Source organism: Channa argus, chromosome 11 (assembly GCF_033026475.1).
Source record: "Channa argus isolate prfri chromosome 11, Channa argus male v1.0, whole genome shotgun sequence".
Classification (NCBI taxonomy): Eukaryota; Metazoa; Chordata; class Actinopteri; order Anabantiformes; family Channidae; genus Channa; species Channa argus.
This window is the reverse complement of record NC_090207.1, coordinates 12,497,618-12,523,332: the sequence shown is the minus strand read 5'-3', so window position 1 is coordinate 12,523,332 and position 25,715 is coordinate 12,497,618. Positions and strand designations below refer to the sequence as shown.

Below are 25,715 nucleotides of genomic sequence, written 5' to 3'. Positions count from 1 at the left end.
AAGTGATATTTTGGTGGCAGTTATGATGCTCTTAGCGAATTGCGGAGCTTTTCACCGCATAAAAGCACCCAGAGAAACGTACTCTCGCGTTGTTCACGGACAGCCCCTGACAGTTGGAGCTGGTCTCATCACAACATCACCAGGGCGTTTCAGGCAACGGTCAGAAACGCTGTGGCAGATCCCCCTTATCTTGGAATTGAGCCACCCTGAATGGGACAGCAGTTTCTTCTCTCAGGTGTGTAAAATCCTCCTCCCGGCTTGGGTTGCATATATTTATCGCTGTAGCTATCGTCGCATGTGTGCTGTTTATGTAGCATTATTGTTATAACGTTATTCTGCCGTTAGCTAGCCTGCTGGTGCAGACAGGCGGCCGTAAGGGACTAAACCAGCAGGTGCAGCAGCCAACAACCTTAGCTAGGTTATCTGATGTAGCGTCTTGTAAAATAGCCTCGCCTAGATGACAACAGGTAGCAATACCCCAATGAGAACTCTGGTTGAAGGTGTTACGTTACCTCGTCGTGTTTTAATGGGTTCACCACCGTAGTCTGTTGAAGCCTTAACGCCTAACGTTATAGAGTGATTATGAGCAAGCTACCATCTGTCATTGTCCTTTGTGGTTTGGCCTCCACTAAACAACATGTCATTTTATTAATAGTTTTGACATAAACTTTAAGAAGATCACAACTGACATATAAGGCTATTTACGGTCTGACCTCTAGCTAAGATCTGTGCCCCCCCTCGCGCATATCTAACGAGGCGTGACCATAGACCCTCCGGTCATCGTCTGGTTGGAGCGATTGCTGTCTAGTAATAAAGGGTGCTGGGCTTTTGCATTATAATTCCTTCTGGCCAGTATAAAACTATTTAAAAGTTTAAGTTCTGCTGTTTAATATTTGGTAATGTAATTCTATTATGTTGTACTTTTTGATAATATGTTACTTAAGCACATTATGCCTCTGTGTGACTTGATTTGTGTCTGGCACTGGTAATGTTGACTGATAGTTTCACATTTACAGTAACTAATTTCTATCCACAACGCTCCTGTATTCACTGTCTGACCTAATGTGAAAATCTTGACAGAGCTTTAAAAATGGAAAACCGTTACTCTAATAGTAAACTGTTTAATGGTGCAGTAGGTTGCAGTCTTGGCAAAAGATGGTTGCATTCGGTTTTAAATTTTACAAAACGTTCATACTTGTTTTGTCAGTAAAGTCTTTATTTTCTGTCTCTTGCAGAGTACACGATATGTTAATTTAGTAAAAATGAACAAACCGAAAATGGCCACAGAGAAAGGGTGAGTTATTTTACTGTTCCCAGCTAACAAATGCAATTTCAACTCATGCATTAACACACATGCAGGTGGTGATTTGTGCAATGTTTACTTTTATGTCATAGCTGTCTATTCACATATTCTCTTTCTAACCACTTACTCGTTTAACTTCCCTGTTGGGATTCTGCAATGTACTATTTTAACTTTAATTTGCTCTGTACCAGTGCGTCCCATTATACCTCTGAACTCATTGTCATTTCATAACAACACTTATCACTAATGCAGAGGCATGTGTTTTTTAAAGGTTTTTGAATATTTACACTTTATTCATTTTCTGTGTCCATCTACATGACCATCTAGTGTGTTTATTTAGGCTATATGTTTCCCTCAATCTTTTTCTTTTTTTTTGGCCATTCTTGCATCATTTTTTTAAATCTTTTTTTCCATTTTCCCAGTCCCGTCTTTTTCTCTCTTGAGCACAAACCCTCTTTTTTTCCCTCTGTCTGCCTCTCTCTCTCTCTTTAAAAGGGCATATGAGAAACTGCTCGGCTGGGTACAATCCCAGTTTGTTGCTTTACCAACGACTGACCTTAAACCTTGTGTTTCCAGCTGAGCGCCACTGAGCTATGATTATTAAAGGTGGATGGGTCAATATTCTAGAAATAATGAAGTGATAGGAGACTGTTAAGCAGACACCCTTTTTTAAAATGAACTAAACAAAGTCAGACTGAAGCGATTTTTAATATGCAATTAACCTAGAGCATAGAACTGGAGCATTGAAAACTGTGGGTATATATTTGCACATATGAGGAGCTGCTTTATGTTAACTAGTTAATCACTGATTATACTGAAACATTCCTGTGCTTTAGTATAATCCTAAACAGGGAGCAAGAAATCATAAAAATGTTTTCTTTTAGCACATGTTCATCTATGCCCATGCATGCTGTTTGTCAGTGAGCTATCATGACACATGCTGTATGTAATGCTTATGTTAATATATGACTTTTCACTACGTACCGAATAAGCAATATACCATTTATTTATTTATTTATTTAGCCTAAGCAACTTAAGATTGTTTACTATTGTTCCTGAAGATGGAAATGTGTGCATGCATGTGTGTTCCCAGTGTTCCCAGTAACTCCAGGGTCCTTATGCTCCTGGGACAACTGGAGAAGATGAATGGAGATTCCATGGGGAGGGATGCCGAAACAGCTCGGCAGGTCACTGCAAAGATTCTTCATCTCATACAGACACAAGGTGACATCAAACACACACAAAACATATGACAAAAAAAAAAAATCCAGTATTATATCCTTTTAAATTTATTTATATAGTGACCAAGAAGTGATACTTTTATGTAGGGGATGTCTTTAGCTTTACTGTTAGAATTTTAACAATGAACAGTGCTGTCAGCTCTTGGTATTTGCTATTGTAATAAAGTTCATAAGCTTTAAATTGTTGACAGTGGACAATATTCAGGCATTAACATATCTTATTACATATAATTTTCTTTGTAAGAGTTTTCAAAATAGTAATTTTGGGTTTTGCAGTGGTCATTATGTAATATACATGCTGTGTGCATAGACAGATATAATTTATGTACACATGCATACATACGGTAATCTACACAAAAAGATGATATTATCCGCAATTTATAAGCCTCCACGCTACCTGGTCAGAGCAATGCCACTTATCAAGCAAAAATGACAGGGGTACTTTCTGTACATTTCTGACTGTTGGTAAGATAAAACAACACATACTGTTGAGGGCTATGATGTGCATGATGTGCATTACTAAATTTGTACTTTTCTTGTCATAACTTATTAGTGTTTTGTCTTTTAGTCTTGAAGAAATCCAGTCTTTTTTTTCTTGCTGACTAAAGAGAAGCCCAATGTGGATGCAACCCATTAGATCTGTATTTCTTTTTGTATACTAGCACTTAGTAACTTTATTCTGAATTTAAAAGCTTTTAGTTGGTGCCATTTTTTTAAAATGTGTAATTACTTGAGTGATTAGCTGGGTGTTTCTAATTCTGCTGAATTATTACATAGTATTTTCAGTCTTATCTCTACTTTGAGCTTCCTTTGAATTTCTTCCAGCGCACTATTAAGTTTCATCATTACCTTTCCCATAATTAGTCACGTCCTCCCTCCTGAAAGCAAACTAGTAGTAAACCCATCATGACTGACAGACACAGCCTTCTGCCTGTGACTTGTCAGTCATGTTATATCAGCTGCTTTTCTCTCATGAGTGTGATCTTAGTTAGGGGGCAGTAATTATACACCCTATGATGGACTTAACTGTACGATTTAATGTTTAGGTTTTCAAGTACTTAGTGGGGTGTCAAGGGATACCAAGAGGAAGAAAAGGATGATAAGAAGGAAAGAAGGTTGAGAGATGAAAGTTGTGTAGATATTAATACTTGTTAACTGATGGGGAAAAAAAAGTCACTACAACTTAGTTGCTCCCAGTGAGCATTGGCCAGCTGCATAGCAGCTCCCCTATCAGTGTGTAAGTGTGTGTGTGGGATTGTGACTGCGAATGGGTGAATAAGAAGCAGTGTAAAGCACTTTGAGTGCCAATAGGTAGAAAAACGCTATGTATAAGTGCAGACCATTTACAAGATGTCATATGCTTTTTTTGGTTTCCTTTGTTTTGTAGGAGTAGTAGGTTTGCACGGGGGGTGTGGGGGGTTCTAATAGATAGATAGATTCAGTGTCCTACCCTTGAATTCAGCATGTTTGTTCACATATGAAGAATAAGACTTTTGAACAGTTAAACTGTTTTCTGATAGCCATAGAGGCATGATATACCAGAGACATTTGGGAATGCCTCATACCCTAAAGTAGTACCATAGAGTAGCAAACTCACAGCTTCACAGCCAATCTGTACTGTCAGCTTCACAGGTAGTAAACCTGGAATATTGGAAATTATTCTTTTCCCCCCAAAGCTTTGGTGAGGTTTTGTTATGAAATGGAATACTGCTATACTAGGACATGCTGTTAATCTGCGGTCTCCCAGGACCCATCGGGTAGACTCAAGAATGAGAAGATTTTTAAAGGGTATTTCGGGGATTTTAAGAGATTAAGCTAAACTATAAAGCAATTTGCACAACATTGTAACCACTGTCTGGTAAGGTCAATAACACTGATATTTTGTTGTAATAGCACCTGTCAAGAGCTGGAATAGAAACTTTAAATTGATGTGCCGGAAGCAGGAAGCAGGATTTGGCTTAGTAATCAAGTAGCGCTGTGTCAAACGTGATTTGTTTATTGTCATAGTTGGTCTATCTTAAAGTGTATTCGGAAAAGTTTTCAGAACCCCTTCACTTTTTTTTTTTAATTTTTTTTTAAATTTTTTTATTTTGTCATGCTGCAGCCTAATACAATAGTTTCAATATTTTTTTTTCTCAATCTATACTCAATAATAGATAATTTAGCCCAGACAAAACAGGTTTTCACTGAGGATATCTCTGTACATTACTCCATTCAGCTGCCCTTCAACCCGGACCATTCCAGTCCCTGCTGCTGAAAAACACCCCCAGAGCATGATGCTGCCACCACCATGCTTCACTGTTGGGAAGGTATCAGGCAGATGTGGTGCCTGGTTTTCTTCAAACAAAGTTTACAATTAAGGCCAAAAAGGTCTTTTGACCAGAAAATCTTGTTCCTCAAGACCAGATCAGTGGAGGGCTTTAGTGAGTCAGTAGTGAGCAGTGAGTCAGAATGACCATCAGGTTCTTTGTTGCTTCTCTTACTTACGCCCTTAGGAGAGTATCTATCCCCTACTTTCAATTGCTTCACATCTGTTTCAGGACAGGACCACTGACGGTGGCCTCTTCAAAGACTTTGACAATCTGTGACCATTTAGACAAGCATTAGTGTTAACTTAAAAGGAACAGAAGTGAAGGAGAGAAAGAAAAGCTCTCCACTCATTTCACAGTGCTGTTTGTCTTTCCTTAAAAGTGTTTTTTGTTTTTTTGTTTTTTTTGTGTGTTACAGAGAGGAGTGGAAAAGAGGTGATGTCTAAAGGCTCCAGTGGCATGGAGGTAATCCTTGCTTCCCTGGAGGTCAGTGCTCTCTTTAACTCAACTTGACATGACATTTTACTATATTACAATTTACTACACTGTAAACCTATGTCCGTCTACCCCCCAGTGGAACCTGTTGTGGTTGATCTGAGATGTCCTTATTTCTTCTATAACCAACCATGTTCTGAGCTTTGTCTTGTACATTGCTTTATATAATAGTCTTTAAAGGCTCAAGATTTATTCGATGTATCATTATTATATAATCCCAATGAATAAGGGTCATTGATTCATTGGAGTCTGTAAGCCTTTGTGATAAATAGCTGCAGAAAACAAATCAATCTTTGTCTTTGATTTGGTATTACAAACACTGAGGATGGTTTATGTCATTAAGTAGCAATATATCTTTCTAGAGACCACAAATGCACAAACAAACTGCAGAGAATTTAGCAATTTACTATACTGTGTATATATCATTTTTAACAAGTGTACTTTTTATGACTTTGACAGAACTTTCAGGATCTCCAGACCACCCTGAATATTCTATACATTCTCAGTGAGCTCCTAACTGTGGGTGAGCTAAATTTTTTGTTTCCCTATATATCTTCTGGCCAAGTGGTTCCAGTCCCACCCTGAAATAACTCTTCACACATTCAATGCTATTTTATTGGTTGTTTTCTTTCTTAGGCAGAGGGCGCAGGGTGGGAGTATTTGTGTCTAAGGGAGGAACAGGAATATTATTCCAGCTTCTAATCACTGCCAGTAAAGAGTTGCCTCCCAGTGAAGAACTCATGCTGCAACTTCACTCCCTGCTGGCCAAGGTTGGCCCAAAAGGTATGGATTAGGAACAATTGTACAATTTTTGTAATGTTTAAAATTACAAAATGTTTATATCTTTGGAGCAATCCTTTTTTTCCACAGTGCTACATTTCTTGTCACACTACTGCCACCTGGAGATCAGTTGTGTAAAGCCAGTGGAAAAATGTGAATTGCACCACTCGTGCACATGCATGAGGTGTTGGAATAGTTTTGCCAAAAGTAATGCATAAATATATTACAGCTCAGCACACCACATACAGCTCCAATGCACCCCACAGTAGCTACCTCGGAGGCACTGTTTTTACTGAAAGTAGGGGTCCAGCTCCAACTTTTGTGGTTTCACCCTCCTGTTGCATGAAAGCAGCAGCATTTCTGTCTAGGTGTCAAAATTCCAAGTCCAACTCTGTTTACGCCAGAAAGCAGTATTAGGCAGTATTGCATGCAACAGTCGCTTGTGAGCATTTGTCCAGAAAACATGAAAAATTATAGCAATATTTTTGTAAAGTAATGCATTATTGCATAAAAGCACCTTTAACAATATTAATAAACTTAATGACATAATCTGTTAATACTTTACTCGTACGGAAAGTAATGTTATTAGACAAGACTTTACCCCAATTACTTTTTGAATGCTAGTTCAGATGCAATGCTAGTTTAGAAACTAGCACACCCCTGTAGTGGTCAAAAATTCCTTATGATGCAATGAAAATAAAACGGACACAAATACTGAAATTGTACTTTTCTGCATACTGACTCTCTAGCCTCTCTGTATTCAGACAGAAAATTTGGAGTGAAGTCGCGTTTGAGTGGGGCTTTGAACATCACAGTCAACATAATGAAACAAAACTTGCAAAATGCCAAACTGCTTCTGCCCTGCCTGCAGGTTCTCAGGGTTTACTCTACCAACTGTGAGTAACTTTACACTTCTCAAAATGTGACCTTTCTGTTGTAAAGTTCAAGCAAATCAGTAATAAGTTCTTCACATACTTCAGAATCTTAGATTGCATACAGCAAACTTTGAAGGTCTAATCAGTTGTCTATTTCTACTTTTGTCTGTGTATCTGTTTTTGTAAAGCGGTAAATGCTATTTCATTGGGCAAGAATGGAGTTGTTGAGCTCATGTTAAAGATTGTTGCACCGTACAGCAAGAAAAACACCAGCCTCCACAAGTGAGAATCAGTTGTTTCTTCATGACCCAGCACACATGTTGTGTTTGACAAACATCCACATCGTAAATCTCCTTGACCTCTTTTAAGTCATTTTTTTGTATGGCATTTGTCATACATGTTTGTTTGACACACCATGTAACCCATTTGCCTTGTTTTTAAATTTCCAGGGTTGCTCTGGATGCATTGGGAGCTCTGCTCAAATCCAGTGAGTAATTTAACTCTCCATCCCATGGCAGAGTTTGGTTCTCCCTCTTATTCTTCTTCCACTTCTCTGTGCAGAAGCTAATGCTCGGCGTGCAGTGGATGGTGGACATGTGCCTGTCTTGCTTCTTCTGTACCTGGATTGGCATCGCAATGACACACGGCATCGCCATATGCTGATTCGCAAAGGACTGCTGGTCTGTCTTAGGAACATAACCAACATTAAACTTGGCAGAAAAGCATTCGTAGAGGGTGATGGCATGAGGATTCTCTACAACACATCCACTGTGAGTAAAAATTTAACTTGAATAGCAAGGATTTACTCCAAACACTTGTGTGTGTGTGTGTGCTACACTGTTCTCTGTGGATTTTTTTCTAGGAGTGTCTCCCTGTAAGAACTCTGGATCCATTGGTCAACACTTCAAGTCTCATCATGAGAAAGTGTTTTCCTAAGAACCGTCTGCCTCTGCCCACCATCAAATCCGTTTTCCACCATCCGTTACCTCACATTCCTCCTGCAGGGCCTGTGGCACAGCTATACAACCAGCCCCCTGGTGGTAAGAGCATATACGTACATTCTCGGTTGAACAAGCATCTCACTACAGTGTGACACAGCTTACCATAGTTTATGTGCACGCCTTCATTGGTGATTGTTTTTTTATTATTGCACTTAGAATTTTGCATACCTCACAGACCCATACAAATAATGCTTATATCAACACTCTGGCAACTCTTGACACTGCTGCACACAATGTACCTTACAGGAAGAACAAGTCATCAGCTCAACAGCAAGCCCTTAAAGCAGGGTAAGACGTACGTAAGACATGACTCCATCCTCAGATTACATAAACTCATTCACTTCTGCTTTCTCATCATGCCACTTATCACACTCTAACTTATCTAAACTAACACAAAATGTGTTAGCGATAAAGATGTAATGATTCTTAGTGGACGTTGCATAGTGGTTGCTTGCTCACATGTAGACTTATATACTAGCACTATACCAATTTGTTTCCTATATTGTGTCCATAGGCTGTTCATTAAAATTGTAAGCTAATTCTTCAGTTCATTTTTACAGTTATCTAATAAAATCTAAAAAATGTTTGCTCAGGATCTTCTCATACATATGCTGCAATAGTTTAATCTGAACATTGAGGTTGTAAATGTAATCCCTTTATGTTTTTATTCAGTTCCAATAAAAAGAGCAATATTTGCCATATCTGTGACAGATCTAATTGGCAACAGCAATCCAGTTTTTCATTGGGCTTCGTGGAAGATTTTGCCAAGTCATCTGCTGTTTATACCAAAAAACGGCAGTGATGTCAGAGCCAGCAATGGAGTGCAACAGTTTAAAATTGTACTTGCTGTAACATTCACTTGCTAATGAGATCACCAGCTCACTGTATTTGAAAAAATCTACTGAGAATTTCTTCTGCCGTCCAAATCTCTCACTCGTCTGTTGATTATGGCTGTTCACATGTTTTTGTTAACATTTTCTCCTTTTCGGTCAAAGCAATGTGACTCAGCGACCAAAATAATCTGCTAGTCTGTGCCAATTTCATACATACTTTGGGGAAATAACTTTAAGCTTTGATAAAGAAAAGGACCATAGGTATTAGGTACAACAACTTGTGTGTTTGTGTGTCCAAACCAGTGGATGATGTGGTGGATGAAAGCGATGACAACGATGAGACAGAGGGTGACACAGAGAATGATACCGAGAATGAGGAGGATGAGAAGTATCAGCGCAGTCTGGTAATACTCAGCAATCACATGCACCCATTATACCACACACTGTTACATTTTGTTTTACATTTACTATAGATTATATTTCCTCTTAATGATAGTGGGTTAACATAGATGTAACATAAGGTGTAAGTCTGAGCAGTTTGCAGCTTTACATTTTTACTGTGAACAATCGGAGTACATGTCTTTACATTTCCCATAGAGGGCAGTAACTCACAGATTTGACATTGCTTTGCCCTAACAGGGTGGGATTTTCCCCACTGTAAAATTTTGCAAAGCAGAAATTCCACATTTTCCACAAACACTGGAGCACAGATTTTGATTTCAAGACATGTATAACAATAAGTGCATTTTGCACAAGACTCACACTGTTTGCATTAACTTTTTTGCTGCATTTCATAAGAGAAGCTCACCTGAGCAGTATAGGCTGAATACTACACATTTTAGCATTAAGAAGTATGCATTTATTCCCTTCGTGCCTTTTGTGTCCTTTTAATTTAGAACGATGACATAGAGACAGACCTTAACAAGCTACATCCCAAGAAGAGCCCTAGTCGTCCATTGGAGGAGTTGAGGGTCTATGAGAGGTTCTTTTTGGAGCTTTCTGAAGACTTTCAAGTTAGTGTTTTCTGCACACACTGACAGTTTAATAGCAAACACTGATCAAAAAACACATTTCGGTCGAGATGAATTGAAGTTTATGTATTATTGATCTCTTGGCACTATTTGTTTTCTAGTGATCAATTGACAACAAATTTTAAGACTGCACCTTATCATGTTCCTTTAGGAGTACAACTTTGAATGCTCGAAGAGTGCCTCTACCCCTCTATCATCTTCCCTCTCGTTATCTGCATCTTCAACTCGATGCACTCGGCCAATCGTAGTGCCTACAGCTCAAGCCTTGCCCCCAAAGCATTGCCCCATATCAAGTTCTCAAGAGGACTGCAAACCTACCAAACGACAACAGACTCAGCAGTCTCAATCTGCCCCTACTTCTACCCCCCCTGCTCCTTTAACACCTCTTGAACTGGACACCATCCACCTTACTAAGGACCAAGACAAAAAAGGGAAGGCCCCCATTCCTTCCTGGGACAGACATACAGCCTTATCCTCACTTACCAGGCCTGCATCTCTAGGGCAGAAGGTCGAACAGGAATTAGTACATGTGTTGGAGTGTGTCTCTCTAGAAGAGGAGGGGATGCTGAATTCAGAAGCAGAAATAAGGGGAGTCTCACAAGAAGGATCTCCAGTCCATGCCACAAGACACATACAGTCTCCGCTGCTCTTAGGAGGTATTTCAACACGTCGTGTGGGAGGAGGAGGCAGTAACTGGGGCTCAGATTGTGGCTCGGAAGGTGCTGAGGATGAGGGAGGAGAAGGAGCAGTCCTAGAAGTACCAGACACAGCTCGCCTCCTTGCACTACATGACCCTGACCTTTACGTGGAGATGGTGAAAGGAACGCAGTCTGTACCACAGTATGCTGAAGTGGCTTACCCAGATTACTTTGGCCATGTAGCCCCAACATTTAGGGAACCCCTTCTGGAGCGAATTTATGGTGTTCAGAGGTGAGTTGTTTTTATAATATTAGAAAAATCAATGTATTGTAAGTATACACCACACACATTATGCAATTAAAAGGAGCAGAAAAAATTGGTAACTCCTTAGATTACCGCCCACGACTTACAGGGTAAGCACAGTGAATTTATTGTGTACTAATTAATAAGTACAGTTCACTATACTTACCCTGTAAGTTGTGGGCTTTAATCTAAAGCGTTAAGTTACAGTGTGGGGTTCTACATGGCTATCCAAATGGGCATTTTATTCTGTGACCTGGCATTACAGATTATGATGATGATGCTTACAATTGATTTTTTACAGCTTATTTTATTTGTCCTAATAAATAAAGAATATTTTAGGGTGGTATCTTGTCCAAGCATTGTGTTAATCTTGTGTTTGTTTGTGGGTTTAACACTGCAGGTCAAAGATATTCCAGGACATCGAGCGGTTAATTCATCCTAATGATATCATAGATAAAGTTGTTTATGACCTGGACATTTCTAGGTGAGTTCCACTTCTTCCTCTTCGTAAGTCTGCTAACCTAGTCATTCCTCAGGGCAAATTAACCTAAAAGTTATGTTATAGTCTCTGCTGCATCAGCATTTGTGTAAAGTGCTATCATAGTGGCAGAAGTTACAGTTCGTCCTTTTGTGATAATTTTGAAAGAAAAGACATTCACAAAGCACATTAGGTAAATTCATTATTTCTATATTGAGAAGAATAACGACTTCTCATTTGCCTCTAAATGTTACGTTTTTTTTTACTTTTATGTTTTAGTTGTCCCGTCATTGAAGATGATGGTGAATCCCTGAAGTTCAACTCGCAGTTTGAGTCTGGTAACCTCAGGAAAGCAATTCAAGTTAGGAAGTAAGTAGTTATTTTCATTATCAATTACTATATTTATACACTTTCAATTATTATAAAACCAACTTTATCACATTAATTAAAGTTTAAAGCTGTGGTCAACTGTATTCAGGCTATCTCAGTGTGAGATATAAAACAGAAGATATTTTATATCTATGTTGATGTTTTTGTCCTCATTTACAGAGTATGTTGTTTTATTTCCAGATATGAGTATGACCTTGTGCTGAATTCAGACATCAACAGTAATCATTACCACCAGTGGTTCTACTTCGAGGTGAGCGGCATGCGTGTTGGAAGCACCTACCGCTTTAACATCATTAACTGTGAGAAGTCAAACAGCCAGTTCAACTACGGTGAGACACAAAACCACATCTGGATAAAACAAAAACACCCAATAGTAATTCTTTATCCAACCTATATTATATATTGCATTAAGTTTAAATGTATAGAAAGTTTGTTTCTCTCTGTGTATGTAGGCATGCAGGTGCTGATGTATTCTGTGCAGGAGGCGATCAGTGGCAGGCCATGCTGGGTCCGAACAGGAATGGATATCTGTTACTACAAGTAGGTACATTTAAATTGCAGTGGACTTTTGGATACAATACATTGAAGGAAAGGCAACTACTTCCTTTTCAATAGGTATTACAGTTACATGGGCCAAAATTGTGTTCATAATGCATATTGATTATTCCATCTTGCATTTACTGTACTATAGTGTATTAAATATCTTAATACAGTACAAAGTGCTCTCATGACGACTTTACACCTTTCTCGACTGAAAATGTATTATGAGCAAGTATTTGTAATCTTTGTCACAATCTTCAGCAAAGTTAATGCACATTGGGGGGCAGAACAATGCAATGTCTACTACAACACCACTTTTATATGAGCTCAGTATCACTTAAAGCTGAATATTATAAATTAGGCAGAAAGCATGGATATGCTTTTCTACTGATTGCAATAAATTGGTTCAGGTCAACCTAATAAAGTGGCCATTAAATATGCTGTTACAGAGATTGTGCAACACCTACTCAAAAAATGTTTCTCCTTCTCCGTAGGAATCATTTTGCCAGGAGTTCCATTGCAGCTGGTGGTCAGAAAGGAAAGTCCTATTATACACTAACGTTCAGCATAAGCTTCAACCATAAGGATGATGTCTGCTACTTTGCCTATCATTACCCTTATACATACTCTACTCTTAAGGTAGTATTTCAAACCATTAGACAACATTTGGTAAACGTACAGTATTTTTGACCACAAATGCTTAAACCTCCCACTGATCATATTGCTCCCTACAAGAAATGTCAAAATGTGCATTCTTATTATACTTTCTGCACAAGGAATACCTTATATGGCCCTGAAACAGAATGACCTAATTTATGCTGCCACTTCGTACTGTCTGTTTGTTGTTCTGCTTCAGTAAATATTTATCAATCTTCCTACTTCTAAACTTCCGAAGCCCCACAGTGTACCCTTAGATACAGCTGCTTAATGGTAGATTGGTAGTCTTTCCATTGTTTCATAATTTGTGCCCTTTATATCTGAGAGAAAAAAAAATAGTCATCAGTAGTTATGATGATAATTAAATTTTGTCCTCCTTTATCTAGAGTGCCTATGCATAATTGATTATAATATGAGCAACTATAAAGCAGCATAACCTCAATCACTTAATAACAATTGCCATTTTAAACAGCAAGGGCAGCAATGCAGTCCAAAAGTCCAAAAGGGATTAGGGTTTAAATGGAATATAATTATAAGTGTTAATCTAAAAGTTAAACTGTATTTTGCTCTAGTTTCTATCATTGTACCCTCAGATGCACCTGTCTAAACTAGAAGATTCGAGGACTCCTCAGATCTACCTGAGACAGGACGTCCTGTGTGAAACTCTAGGGGGAAATAGCTGCCCCCTTCTCACTATCACTGCCATGCCAGAGTCCAATTCCAATGATCACATCTGTCAATTCAGTAAGTAAATCAATATAGGTCTGTGTATGCACCCCTTTTTATTTGCTCACCATCACTCCTATACCCAGGCACAACAGCTGTGCTGTAGGATTGTTCACAATAATGGAAAATCTCAATTTACTGACAGTCTAGTAGTCTGGTTAAGCGGTCTGTATACCTCATTCTTTTTGTAAAATATTTGTTGATCCTCAAACTTAGCTTATCTTACAAACTCTCTAATAACTGGCAAAATCATTCCTTTCTTACTAGCTTACAAGAACACAGGGTGAATATTACTACATGAGAACAGCTCATGTAGTAATATCAAGGCCGATTTAAGCCAGTACTTTTCAAATAGGTTTTTTTAGTTTGTCTTAGTTCACTGATGCTGTGTCAGAGCTGTAAAAAAAAAAAAATAAGTTGAAGAATAATTATCTTTTTTTTCCTCTGTCTATCTTCCCTTGTTTGCTTTTGCTATGCTCTTCCTGTTCCTCTTTCTTCAGGGAATCGTCCATTGATCTTCCTGTCAGCCAGAGTGCACCCTGGAGAGACCAATGCCAGCTGGGTAATGAAGGGCACACTAGAGTTCCTGATGGGTACCAGCCCTTTGGCAGCCAGCCTGAGAGAGGCCTATATCTTCAAAATTGTCCCTATGCTCAACCCTGATGGAGTTGTAAATGGAAAGTGAGTAAAAGATGGAAAATAATACATGCACAGATATCAAGTATATACAGTAAAGACATCTGCTGAACCTGGCCCTGCACGACTATCACAGATGTTTGTATTTTAATACACAATAAATTATGTCTAGAAAGATTCTCCACTTGTTGCCTTGTTCTTCTCTGTATCCTTCTGCCATCTCCTTTCTGCTTTAGTCATCGCTGTTCTCTTAGTGGAGAGGATTTGAATCGCCAGTGGCAGAACCCCAATCCTGAGCTCCATCCTACCATCTTCCACACCAAGAGCCTGTTGCAGTACCTTGCACACATTCAAAGGGCACCACTGGTATGACATTCATTTAAATTGACTTAAATTGCTTTGGCTGCATGTCTGCTGATTTTCAGATCAGTAATTCACCACATACATGAACAGCCTTTGCTGGTCTCTCTGCTAAGCCTTTTGTCAGAACATTAAATACATTATAATATTTATTTTATGAGAGATTAATTTACAGTGCAAAGGGTAAGGACTTTAAGAAACAAAGCAGGGTGAGGCTGCTGTTCTTTGTCTTTAGCCTAAAATATACAGAAAATATCCTTGAGTTGTGTTAACAGTGTGGCATTTATATACAGCAATTATAAATCAATTTCAGAACTTTAAATTTGTTTTATGCCCCATATTTGCTAGATTAACATATCAGTTTATTGGTTTTGTGACCTCTAGAATATTCTTGGAAGTGTGGCAAATAGAGGAGACAAATTTTGGTTTAATGACAATTATGGAATATGTTCCCTAAACTCATTACTTTGTCCCTCTGCTTCCTTTGTATGGATGTGTGTTTTTCTGTGTGCGTATGTGATTGCCCAGGTTTTCTGCGACTACCACGGTCATTCTAGAAAGAAGAACGTGTTCATGTATGGTTGCAGCATGAAGGAGACCATCTGGCAATCCAATACCAGTGCTACATCCAGTGATCTACAGGAGGACCTTGGATACAGGGTGAACACACATAGACGCAAACTGTGCCTGTAAAACACCCAAATGTACAAAACTTTACCTTCAGTTTTTCCTTTTTTTAAAATCAGTTAATAAATTGCAGTGAACTCTCTCTCAAAAGAGTTGCAATCAGAGCAGCTTACAGGTATGTTATACAATAAAATTGTCTGGATATACAGTATCAGTTTTTCCTAAATAGTTTATGGATTCTGGTGTCCCTCTCTCATGATCCAATTTTAGCAACAAGATACACATTGTGATATTTTTGTTCTTTATATGCAGCCTTTATATGTCACCTAACTAAATTCATACTTGATTTTCTCATCACACTTTTTCACACTGTCATTACCATGTTTGAACACCAGCACTTACCAGAATTTTTTTGTTTTACAGTGTTGATTTTAGTAAGATAATTCAACTTTTACTCTGCAGTGGGGAAGGACTTCTCCATTTTCCATTCACCAGCAAAGTTGTTCAGGTCAAGATCAGTATGTTGTTTGCCTTCGCATTTGGCAATCTAAAAGAGGATATTTTCCACTCAGCAGAAAGCTAAGAAAGAAGCCAGTACTGTGTTTTCTTGCGGAAAGCCCACTGCAAACATTTTGGATTGCAGCAGTCAATACTTTTCCTCTTAAGCAACTGCTCTGTACACAAGTCTTTTTTTCCACACATTTATTTGTTCATACTATAAAAATCTACCTTATCATCTGCCCCCCCCCCGATACACTAAACCACTCACCCTACAAAAAACACTAAGACATGTTTTTGTGTGTTTTTCAGGCACTTCCTAAGATCCTCTCTCAGATCGCCCCAGTCTTCAGCATGGCGAGCTGTAGTTTTGTTGTGGAACGCTCTAAAGAGTCAACCGCCCGTGTTGTAGTATGGAGAGAGATAGGAGTGCAACGCAGCTATACCATGGAGAGCACACTCTGTGGCTGTGACCAAGGAAAATATAAGGTAAGGATTTAATTTTCTTTACGAAGCTTTTTACAGCACATGTGCACTGTTTATTTTTATTATCTTATTTTTTTTGTGCCCTGTCATAAGCAAATGCATCGAAATCTCGTTCATATTCATATTTGTGGTGTGAATTAATCAGATTCAAAACTATAATGTCAATTTTCTTTTGTAGAGAATGGACAAATTGAACAAATATCTATTATAATGCTTTGCTGTAAAAGAAGAAAAATTAGTTTTATGGACATGATTATTTTCTGTAAGTGAGAGGGAGGTGCCCTTATAAATATCCGCGTGTCCAGCAGGTGGCACAGAAGTGCTTTTTTTTTTTTCTCTCTTTGCTTAGTCTCTGTGTTTTCTCAGCCTTCCACTTGACCCCTTTACCCCTCTTTCTTCTCTCCCTCTCTGTACATTTCCATCCCAGATGATTTCCTTCCCAGTAAATTCTGCCAATGTCAACATCTAACATATCCAGAGGCAGTCTTGGGATGCCATTTTGGCTCTGTTTTGTACCCCCCCTGGTTTGTGTGAAAGTGTCTGTCCAGATGTGCAGGAACTAATGTCTTCTGAACTGTGACTGCATATCTCTGTGCTTTGGCCAAGTATGGAAGTTCCTAGCTCTGCTCTGGAGAAAAAAGATAAAAGATTTTTGGTTGAGCTGTGGGTTAGGGGTGTGTGCGTGCGTGTGAGGGTGTGTGTGTGCGCGCATGTCATTGCATCAGAGTTCATTTACTTGTATGATTGGACAGTGCTCTGCAAACTTTGTTATAGTGGCAGGTGTGGGTAGCATTGAATGTGTTCTCCCTTCAAATTCAATATGTTATCATATTTCTACAGGAAAAGTTTTTGTCTGCAAGTGGTTTTCACGATTGAGAATTTGAGTGCTTGAAAATGGACAATAACTCTATCTCCAGGGTGGCTATTAAAAAAACAAACAAAAAAACATCTGCAATAAATTTATTAGGGTTTTTTTTAATGATCTGTATGAAAAAATAATTATATCGAAAAGCGATACATACTAGTGATTTAATTCTTTTTGATGTGCATTTTCTTTCCAGGGTCTTCAGATCAGTACCAGAGAGCTGGAGGAGATGGGAGCTCAGTTCTGCGTGGCTCTCTTGAGACTAAAAAGGCTAACAGGGCTCCGCAACCATCAACATCTACTGGATTTAGAGAGCGATCTCATTGGGACACAGTCTAAAGTGGTCAGGTTAGTAATGTGGACTATGTTGTAAAGTTAATTCAATTTCAATTCAACTCAATGTATATAGTGCCAAATCAAAATTACAGATTTATAGGGAAAACTCTAGCCCTAGCAAGCCCTAGGCAACAGTGGAGAAAACTCCCTTAAAGGAAGAAAACTCCAGGAGAACCAGGCTCAGGGTGGGCGGCCATCTGCCTTGAGCGGTTGGGGTGAGTGGAGAGCGGAGAGAGCGAGAGAGGGAGAAAAAAGTAAAGCGCAACAACAAAGAATCAGGCAGGTTGATAGGACCAATAGCTGCACACTGGAAAACACACTGCCAGGGACACCTGCAGAAAGGGACAGAGAGAGGGACACAGAAGGAGAAAGAAGACACAAAACTAATTTCATGCAGTGGTAAAAAATAATTGTGTGGTGAGAGGAGAGAAGGAAGTGTTCAGTGCATTTGGGGGGTGGGTCCCAGACTATAGCAGCATGACTATAACTAACTATAAGCTTTATCAAAGGGAAAGGTTTTAAGCCTAGACTCTGCTTCCACAGGAGAGGAGCTTGATAGCTCAAGGCTCTGCTTCCCATTCTACTATTGGAAATTCTGGGAACCACAGCTAGGTCTCCATTGTGAGATCAAAGTGGTCTACTGGTAATATGAGGTCTTTAGATATGACGGAGCTTGACCGTTTAAAGGCTTATACGTAAGAAGCAGGGTTTTGAATTCTATTCTAGATTATATGGGAAGCCAATGGATAGAAGCTAGCGAAGGAGATATTTGATCTCTCTTGCTAATTCCAGTCAGAACTCTTGCTGCAGCATTTTGGATTAATTGCAGTCACATACATATCACAACACAGGTGCACACAGATTGCGTTTTTTTTTTTTTTTTTTTTTTTAGTATTACAACTGCAGTGATAGTATCTTTAGCCTGCCACCTCGAGATATGTAAGATTTTAACAAAAGTTCTACCCAGAAAACATTAAATAGTTACAGACCATTTTTATTTAGACAAAAAAAAAAAACTATTAGTGTCAGACAGCATTCCCCTTTGGCAATGATAGTCAATGGTATCTGTGTCACTCCAGCTCTCCTCTGAAGGACTACTCAAGACGCAAAAGAAGACCTGCATTTATGCAGGGCTGATGTGAGCATCATTGCAATTCTATGAAGTATCATATGTGATTGAATATAATGAAAACGCTGAAGTGAGAGGGGACTGCATATAAATAATAGTCAGCAATGTCATTATTTCTGTACTATGGAACAGGAAGTGGCATTTTTGTGATCAAATCATTTATCCCAGTACCTTTATGGGTTTTTTTAGGGTCACAGTGGGCATTGAATGGTAAATGCAAACTAGCACCTATATTTTGAACAGTCACCATTGGCTGCAATTTATTAGGAAAGAATTATTTTAAAATCTCCATTTAAGTAGTGTCTGAGCATGTCCTGCAGCATCAGTACATATGTACATGGAAATCAAAATTAAATGTGGGCATGACCCAGCTTTAAAAACAAGACTAATCTTACAACTCAAACCAGTGCAATGTGCAGTATCTTTGTTTGACTCTTGTCACATAATTTTTGCTAAAGGTTCACGACCTAACGCTCTTAAGTGATTTGGATTTCAAAATGATATAAAAATATACAGTGACCATCCTGAGATGATTGGTCCATTAATAAATAATCAGAAAATAAATTAACTGTAGATAAGGATGAAATTTTGTGCCCTTGGAAATTTAAAAAAATGACTGAATGTTCCCTCTATGTTCCTACATGTTATAGGATAAATATATAAGTAATTTTTAAATAAATAGGTTTTGAATTATTTAAAAACTCAAATGAACAGTTACAAGTTCCCAAATTCCAAAATTTGGGAAGATGTGAAACCATAAATAAAAACAGATTGCAATGATTTGCAAATCTCATTAACCCATTTTTTTTATTCACAATATAACATAAACAACATATTAAATGTTAACTGAGAAATTTTACCATTTCATGGAAAATATTAGGTCATTTTAAATTTGATGGCAGCAACACAATTACTTTTCCAGCCATTTGTTGCCCCTGTTCCAACTTTTTGGAGGAGCATTTGACAACTAAGTAGGTTAATTGGCAACAGGTCAGTGACATAACTTGGTATAAACGAGCATTTCAGAGAGGCAGAGCCTTTCAAATGTAAAGATGGGCAGAGGTTCACCAAACTGCGACAAACTGCACCAGAATTCTGGAACAATTTCAGAAAAAATTTCCTCAATGTAAAATTGCAGACTTTGAAGATCCCACCATCTACAGTATATAATATCCTCAAAAGATTCAGAAAATCAGGAGGAATCTCTGTGCACAAGGGACAAGGTCGAAGGTCAAAACTGGATGCGTGTTATCTTTGGGCCCTGAGTCGGCACTGCATTAAAAACAGGACTGATTCTATACTGCATATCACTGTATGGGCTCAGGAACACTTCCAGAAATTACTGTCTGTGAACACAGTTCGCTGTGCAATCTACAAATGTAGGTTACAACTGTATAATACAAAGAAGAAGCCATATGTGGACAGGATCCAGAAACATTACCATGTTCTCTGCGTCAAAGTTCATTTTAAATGGTCTGAGGCTAAATGGAAAACTGTTCTGTGGTCAGATGAATCAAAATTTTAAATTCTCTGGATGCCATGTCCTGCAGACTACATAGGAGAGGGACCATCCAGCTTTTTATCAGTGGACAGTTTAAACGCCTGCATCTCTGATGGTGTGGGCAGCTTGCATATTTCAGCAAGACAATGCTAAACCACGTACTGCATCCATCACAACAGCACGGCTTCACAGGAGAAGAGTCCGGGTGCGGAAGTGGCCTGCCTGCAGTCCAGATCTTTCACCAATAAAAACATTTGGCGCATCATAAAACAAAAAATCCAGCAACAAAGGCCCCGGAGTGTTGCACAGCTAGAATCCTGCATCAGACCAGAATGGGACAATATCCCTCTCCTAAAACTGGTCCCCTCATTGACATTTAAAGACAATTGTAAAAAGAAGAGATGGTACACAATGGTAAACTCTCTTCCAACTTTTTTGAGATGTGTTGCTTCCATCAAATTCAAAATGAGCAAATATTTTTCAAGAGATGTTAAAATTTCTCAGTTTTAACATCTGATATGTTTGTTCTATTATGAATAAAATATGAGATTTTGTATTTATGTTTTACACATCTTCCCAACTTTTTTGGAATTTTGGTTGCATATAAAATTTTGTATTGTGTTCTCAACCCAATGTTAACCAATGCTTTTAATGAAGGCCTAAAGGTTAAAAGATAATTGAGGAAAAATAACCATTTAAATATAAGTATAAACTCATTCAGAAACGGTACCTGATTCTTTAATTTAGGCCTTAAAAATGAGCCAGCACTACTCTTCTGCTTCTAAATAATCACCACAAAGCATTAAACAGAACCTAATCACCTCTATTTAAATTCCCTGCTCAGAAATATGAGGTCCACACAGATTCGATTGAACTTCAGTTCAACGCCGCAAATAAATTATTAAAGTTGGCCAAACCCAAGCTCTGACCACCAAGGTTATCTTTTTTTTTTAAGACGTCAGCATTGACCTGTACAAAGATTTTTGAAAGCAGTTGGTTTCGAAGTATATGTTTATACTCAAAACCACTTAATCCTCATGTCTCTTTCTCTCCCGGTGTGTGTCTCTTTTACTAACATGCTCTACTCTCATATTGATATATTCATTCATTGTTTGTTTGTTTGTTTGTTTGTTTGTTTGTGTTTGTGTGTGTGTGTGTGTGTGTGTGTGTGTGTGTGTGTGTGTGTGTGTGTGTGTGTGTGTGTGTGTGTGTGTGTGTGTGTGTGTGTGTGTGTGTGTGTGTGTGTGTGTGTGTGTGTGTGTGTGTGTGTGTGTGTGTGTGTGTGTGTGTGTGTGTGTGTGTGTGTGTGTGTGTGTGTGTGTGTGTGTGTGTGTGTGTGTGTGTGTGTGTGTGTGTGTGTGTGTGTGTGTGTGTGTGTGTGTGTGTGTGTGTGTGTGTGTGTGTGTGTGTGTGTGTGTGTGTGTGTGTGTGTGTGTGTGTGTGTGTGTGTGTGTGTGTGTGTGTGTGTGTGTGTGTGTGTGTGTGTGTGTGTGTGTGTGTGTGTGTGTGTGTGTGTGTGTGTGTGTGTGTGTGTGTGTGTGTGTGTGTGTGTGTGTGTGTGTGTGTGATTAGAAGGCATCTGCACGTAACTGGGTGTGTTAAAGGGTGTATACAGACATGAGTGTGTTTTTAGATGAGGTGGGGGGGATATATGTATGTAAATAAAAGTGTGAGCCAAGGAAAGACATTGGGTTTGGTATTTCTGTCCATCCCCATCATTACAGACAAAATATTTAAATACACTCACACACTTACTTTACATACATTGACGCTCAATTTCTTTCTTTGTCTCCCTGTATCTTGCACTCATATACTGGTGAATTTGGTGGGAGATCATTGTCTGAGCCCCTTGATCGACTGTCTCACTGGGATCACATTTCAGACCATTAACACCATTAAAAACCCACTAAAGCCACTAAAACCTAAAAAAAAAGCAACCATTTAACCATTAAGACCCACAGGAACAAAAGCCTGAATAGTCATAGCTCCCAAGCACCATTTGTTTGCAGCCTGTTTTGTCATGACTTTATAATAAATTAAATTTAATATAATAATCTTGAAGATGTCTGTTGTGAAGTTATATTTTTTTTTATTTGCTAAAACATTTTGTTTTTAGATATTTTTATTTTGCTATTAACTAAACTAGCACTATATTAGTTGAATAACAAAACATTATAAAATATCCTTTATCATGTTTTGCTTTCAGTTTCTCTTTCTTTCTCAGAGCAAACAAGACATCTGACATTTTATGAGCTAAACAATTCTTCTTACATAATCTATAGAGTAGTCGTGGCATTTATAGCCTTGTTGCTGTTATACAATTAATTAGTTTTTTTAATTTTTGTATTCCCCCTTTAACCAACAGTAACCGACAGTACATTTTCAATCAAATCTGTTTCAAATGCTTTTTTTAATATTTTATCCAGCAGCTGCCCCACTACCTATGTGATGGAGGAGGATGAGCCATCCTTTCTGGAGGCAATAGACTACAGTGCAGAGAGCAATGATGAAGACGCTGAGCCTGAAAATGAGCAGGGCAGTGAAGTCCATGAAATTCCTGATCACCTTGATCAGGTGTCAGACTCTGAAAGCAATCACAGGGTTTGAGGGTTTTGTTTTGTTTACCTGGCAAGTTGAGTTTAACAATGGTCAATGCTTGGTTTGTTAGCTGATCTAAAAAGATTGGAAAGAATCCATAGGTCAAATATTCAGAACCCACACTTCTCACTTTGACTGGTGAATAATTAGCTTAGATTTACACCTGAGCTTATTATATAAAACACTTTATGATGGTACATTGGCTACACTGGCCCAACTCCTGTTATTTTCCTAGATGAATTGAATTCATTGGCTCAGTGCAGGTGGCCGTGCTGCTACTCTAGGATGCATACTCCACCTACCCTTCACCAGATAAGCTGTGAAATACGCTCTACAAAAGAGGCAGGTTGGAGTTCATTGGATGTTTTCACCTTTAACTATTACACTAACCTTCATGAACTGTAACCCCTGACCTCAGATACCATAACACACATATCTAACCAGAGCAGCAACCGCAGACACCGCTGATCCTTAACATAAAATTTGGTCCACTCCCTCCAATTTCTCATTTCACAGCCCGTTTAACAGTGAAGCAACCTACAAAGGCTGTTATATACTGTACAAATGGAGCCAATAGCCTCTGTTTTTTTACATTCTCTCACCTGTGACAAATTGTAAAAAAAAAAAATAAAAAATAAAAAACACTCCTTGTGGTACAGTGAAACAGGATCTCCCACACTGATCAACTTTGAGATCCATCCAACCTGCCTTCAAATTTTCTTTTTTCTGACCATGCACTTTAACATTTACTCCTTTTTTTTTTTTAATTTTCTTATTAGTGGTTAAATGGGATGCAGGGATACCCAAACAGCTCTGTATCTTTGTTTAGCTACAGGTTAAAGTCAGTCATCCTAAGTGTCTCATAGAAAATGTACTCAAATGTAGCTAAACTTGAATTTAACCTCCTTCTTCTCTGTAACCCCTCCCTCTTTAGACACTGCTGTTTGTCTTGCAATATACAAACCAGAAACTATATCACTCTGTGTAGAATGTCTACATCTTTATCAAGATGAACATTGTACAATACATCAAGTATATACACACATTGCACATTAACACGGCTGGTTTGTGTCTCCTGGTCTTGCACTATGGTAAAATAAGGTGATGCCTTGTTAGTGTTTTCATTGTTTTTAATAATAGACAGTATTATAATGATGGATAAAAGTGTAATAAACAAGACACATGCAGAAAGCTAAAACCCTTTTGCACTTTGGACAAACGGTATGCACACAAAACAAAGAGAAACAAACTGAATGTGACTAAAAAAATCACTTTTCACAGTTTGCAGACCTCAACTTGAGTCACCTCATTAGTTTTTAAGTTCTCAGAGCCCAGCCTTAAGCTGATGGCAATGTTGCTGTGATGTTTTAAACATTATACTGGAATTTTGTTAGCTTTTATCCCTTCCTTCTGTCTGTGTGTACATTTTGTGGATTTCCTTGGGAGAGACTCATGCATAAAACATATGGTGCTTTGTATCTAGAGTATAAAGTAGTTTGTTGATTTTTCTTTATTTTTTTTTTCAGTTGCTGGAGATGATGAATGTTGCAATGTACTTCTAGCGCATGGCTATTTTCTGTTGTTTTTACTATGTAATTTATTAATTTTTCTGAGCTCCATGTCTATGTATATGAGGCATATCAAGTGCGCGAACGTGTGTGTGCGCAGAAGTTTTAAGTTATACCATTATTCAGCCCGGCTAATGCTTTTTCACTGTGATCTTTTAATTTGATTATCCCCACTTACTCTCCTTTACTCTCCCCAATCATTTTCTTCCTCTTCTTCCCTCTAAACTGCTGTCATTCCTCTTTGTCTTCTCTTCTCCCTTTCAAACACAGAAGTCATTGTTCTGTGTTTGTGTGTGCTTGCATGCGTGAAAGGAACATATGATGTGTGATGTATATGTGAAATAATGCTGACACAATATGAGAATTGTGTTGTGTCATGTCTGTCTATAACCATTTCTGTTGACACAGCACTGGGCTACACTTTTTTTTTTTTTATGTTCGGAGTTCAAAAGACAGAAATAGCAACCCACTTTAGGTTTATTGTAACAAGGAAAATTGAAGCTAAGAGTGAAGACGATAAATAAAATGTGAAAATGGTGAACTTCCTCCTGTATTTGATTTATTTTTCTTGCCTGAACACTAGTAAAAAACAACATACTTTTCCAAAGTTTCTTTTCTAAAAATTACACAACTGTCCTCTTTGACATGGTTGTCCATCCAGAGGCAGGATTTGACTCTCGCTTTTATTTTAGCTCCCATATATTGCTTTAGACAATTGCATTAAAATGTGTGTTTTTAAACTAATCTCATATATTTTAAGTCCCTTTTATAAGTGCCTTCAGTTTTCCTACTGATGAGACCTCTACCTGATAAGAAAACATTAGCATAAGGTATGAATAAACAGATGTTATAATTTAGATGTAGTGTATGAATGTTGCATGGTTATGGTGGACGTAGATTAAAATCCAGGGCTTTGCTTTAATAGTCCAAAAAAGAAAATCTGGTTATCGTCCTATCTGTGCTTCTATTATGTTGCAGGTTCTTTAAAGGATCCATGTTTCAATCTGTCATCCAACCATCAATTACTCTGAGGGTGATAAAAGTCCTCTCTTTGTTGCAGTTCCGGCAATATGAAAAGGCAAGGCCTTGAAATGTAATGTCTGATGTTTTGTCCTCAATTAACCTCTTGGAGTGAAGAAGCTCTCAGTTCAGTGTTAAATGGTAGAATTTGTTTTCTTTCACAGAAGCCATTAGTTTTGGTAAAATGCATCAACTCTAAGACTTGAATCTGACAGTTAAACTACAGTATGAAATATGTAACATCCCTGCTATCAGCAAGCATTACATGGTAAACCCTACAAAACACTAGGTTTGATTTGAGTTGATTTATTTTTGGGCTGATAGAACATACTGTAGATGCTCAATCAGCTCATTGCAGTGGCACATTTGTTTAGCAATGTACCTCCAATACTTAAGTGTCCTGGGAAACCTAATCTTTTGCTTCTAAGGAAATGAACAAGACAAAGAAGGAAACAAAAATCCAGAAGAGGAATCTTTAAAAAAAAAAAAA

At 38.2% G+C, this 25,715-nt stretch overlaps 1 protein-coding gene across 9 annotated transcripts; it reads left to right on the top strand.

The window, feature by feature from the left end:
- Nucleotides 1–22: 22 nt before the first annotated feature.
- On the top strand, nt 23–24,750 carry agtpbp1 (ATP/GTP binding carboxypeptidase 1). 9 transcript variants are annotated; one of them, XM_067522180.1, is made up of 28 exons: nt 23–235; nt 1,236–1,294; nt 2,397–2,527; nt 5,272–5,339; nt 5,808–5,871; nt 5,985–6,131; nt 6,893–7,024; nt 7,192–7,285; nt 7,453–7,490; nt 7,565–7,773; nt 7,866–8,043; nt 8,251–8,292; nt 9,141–9,241; nt 9,734–9,850; nt 10,020–10,798; nt 11,211–11,294; nt 11,568–11,657; nt 11,859–12,007; nt 12,131–12,218; nt 12,713–12,857; nt 13,448–13,619; nt 14,102–14,282; nt 14,474–14,603; nt 15,126–15,257; nt 16,035–16,211; nt 17,270–17,421; nt 18,489–18,547; nt 22,469–22,599. In XM_067522180.1, the coding sequence occupies exons 1-27, from the start codon at nt 23–25 to the stop codon at nt 18,544–18,546; spliced, it is 3,930 nt and encodes a 1,309-aa protein (XP_067378281.1). In that variant the 3' UTR covers nt 18,547; nt 22,469–22,599. The 9 variants fall into 9 exon arrangements, with proteins under 9 accessions (XP_067378281.1, XP_067378280.1, XP_067378275.1 ...); XM_067522179.1 differs by having other exon boundaries at nt 22,466–22,587; XM_067522174.1 differs by lacking the exon at nt 18,489–18,547 and having other exon boundaries at nt 13,469–13,619; nt 22,469–24,750.
- The last annotated feature ends 965 nt before the right edge of the window (nt 24,751–25,715 follow it).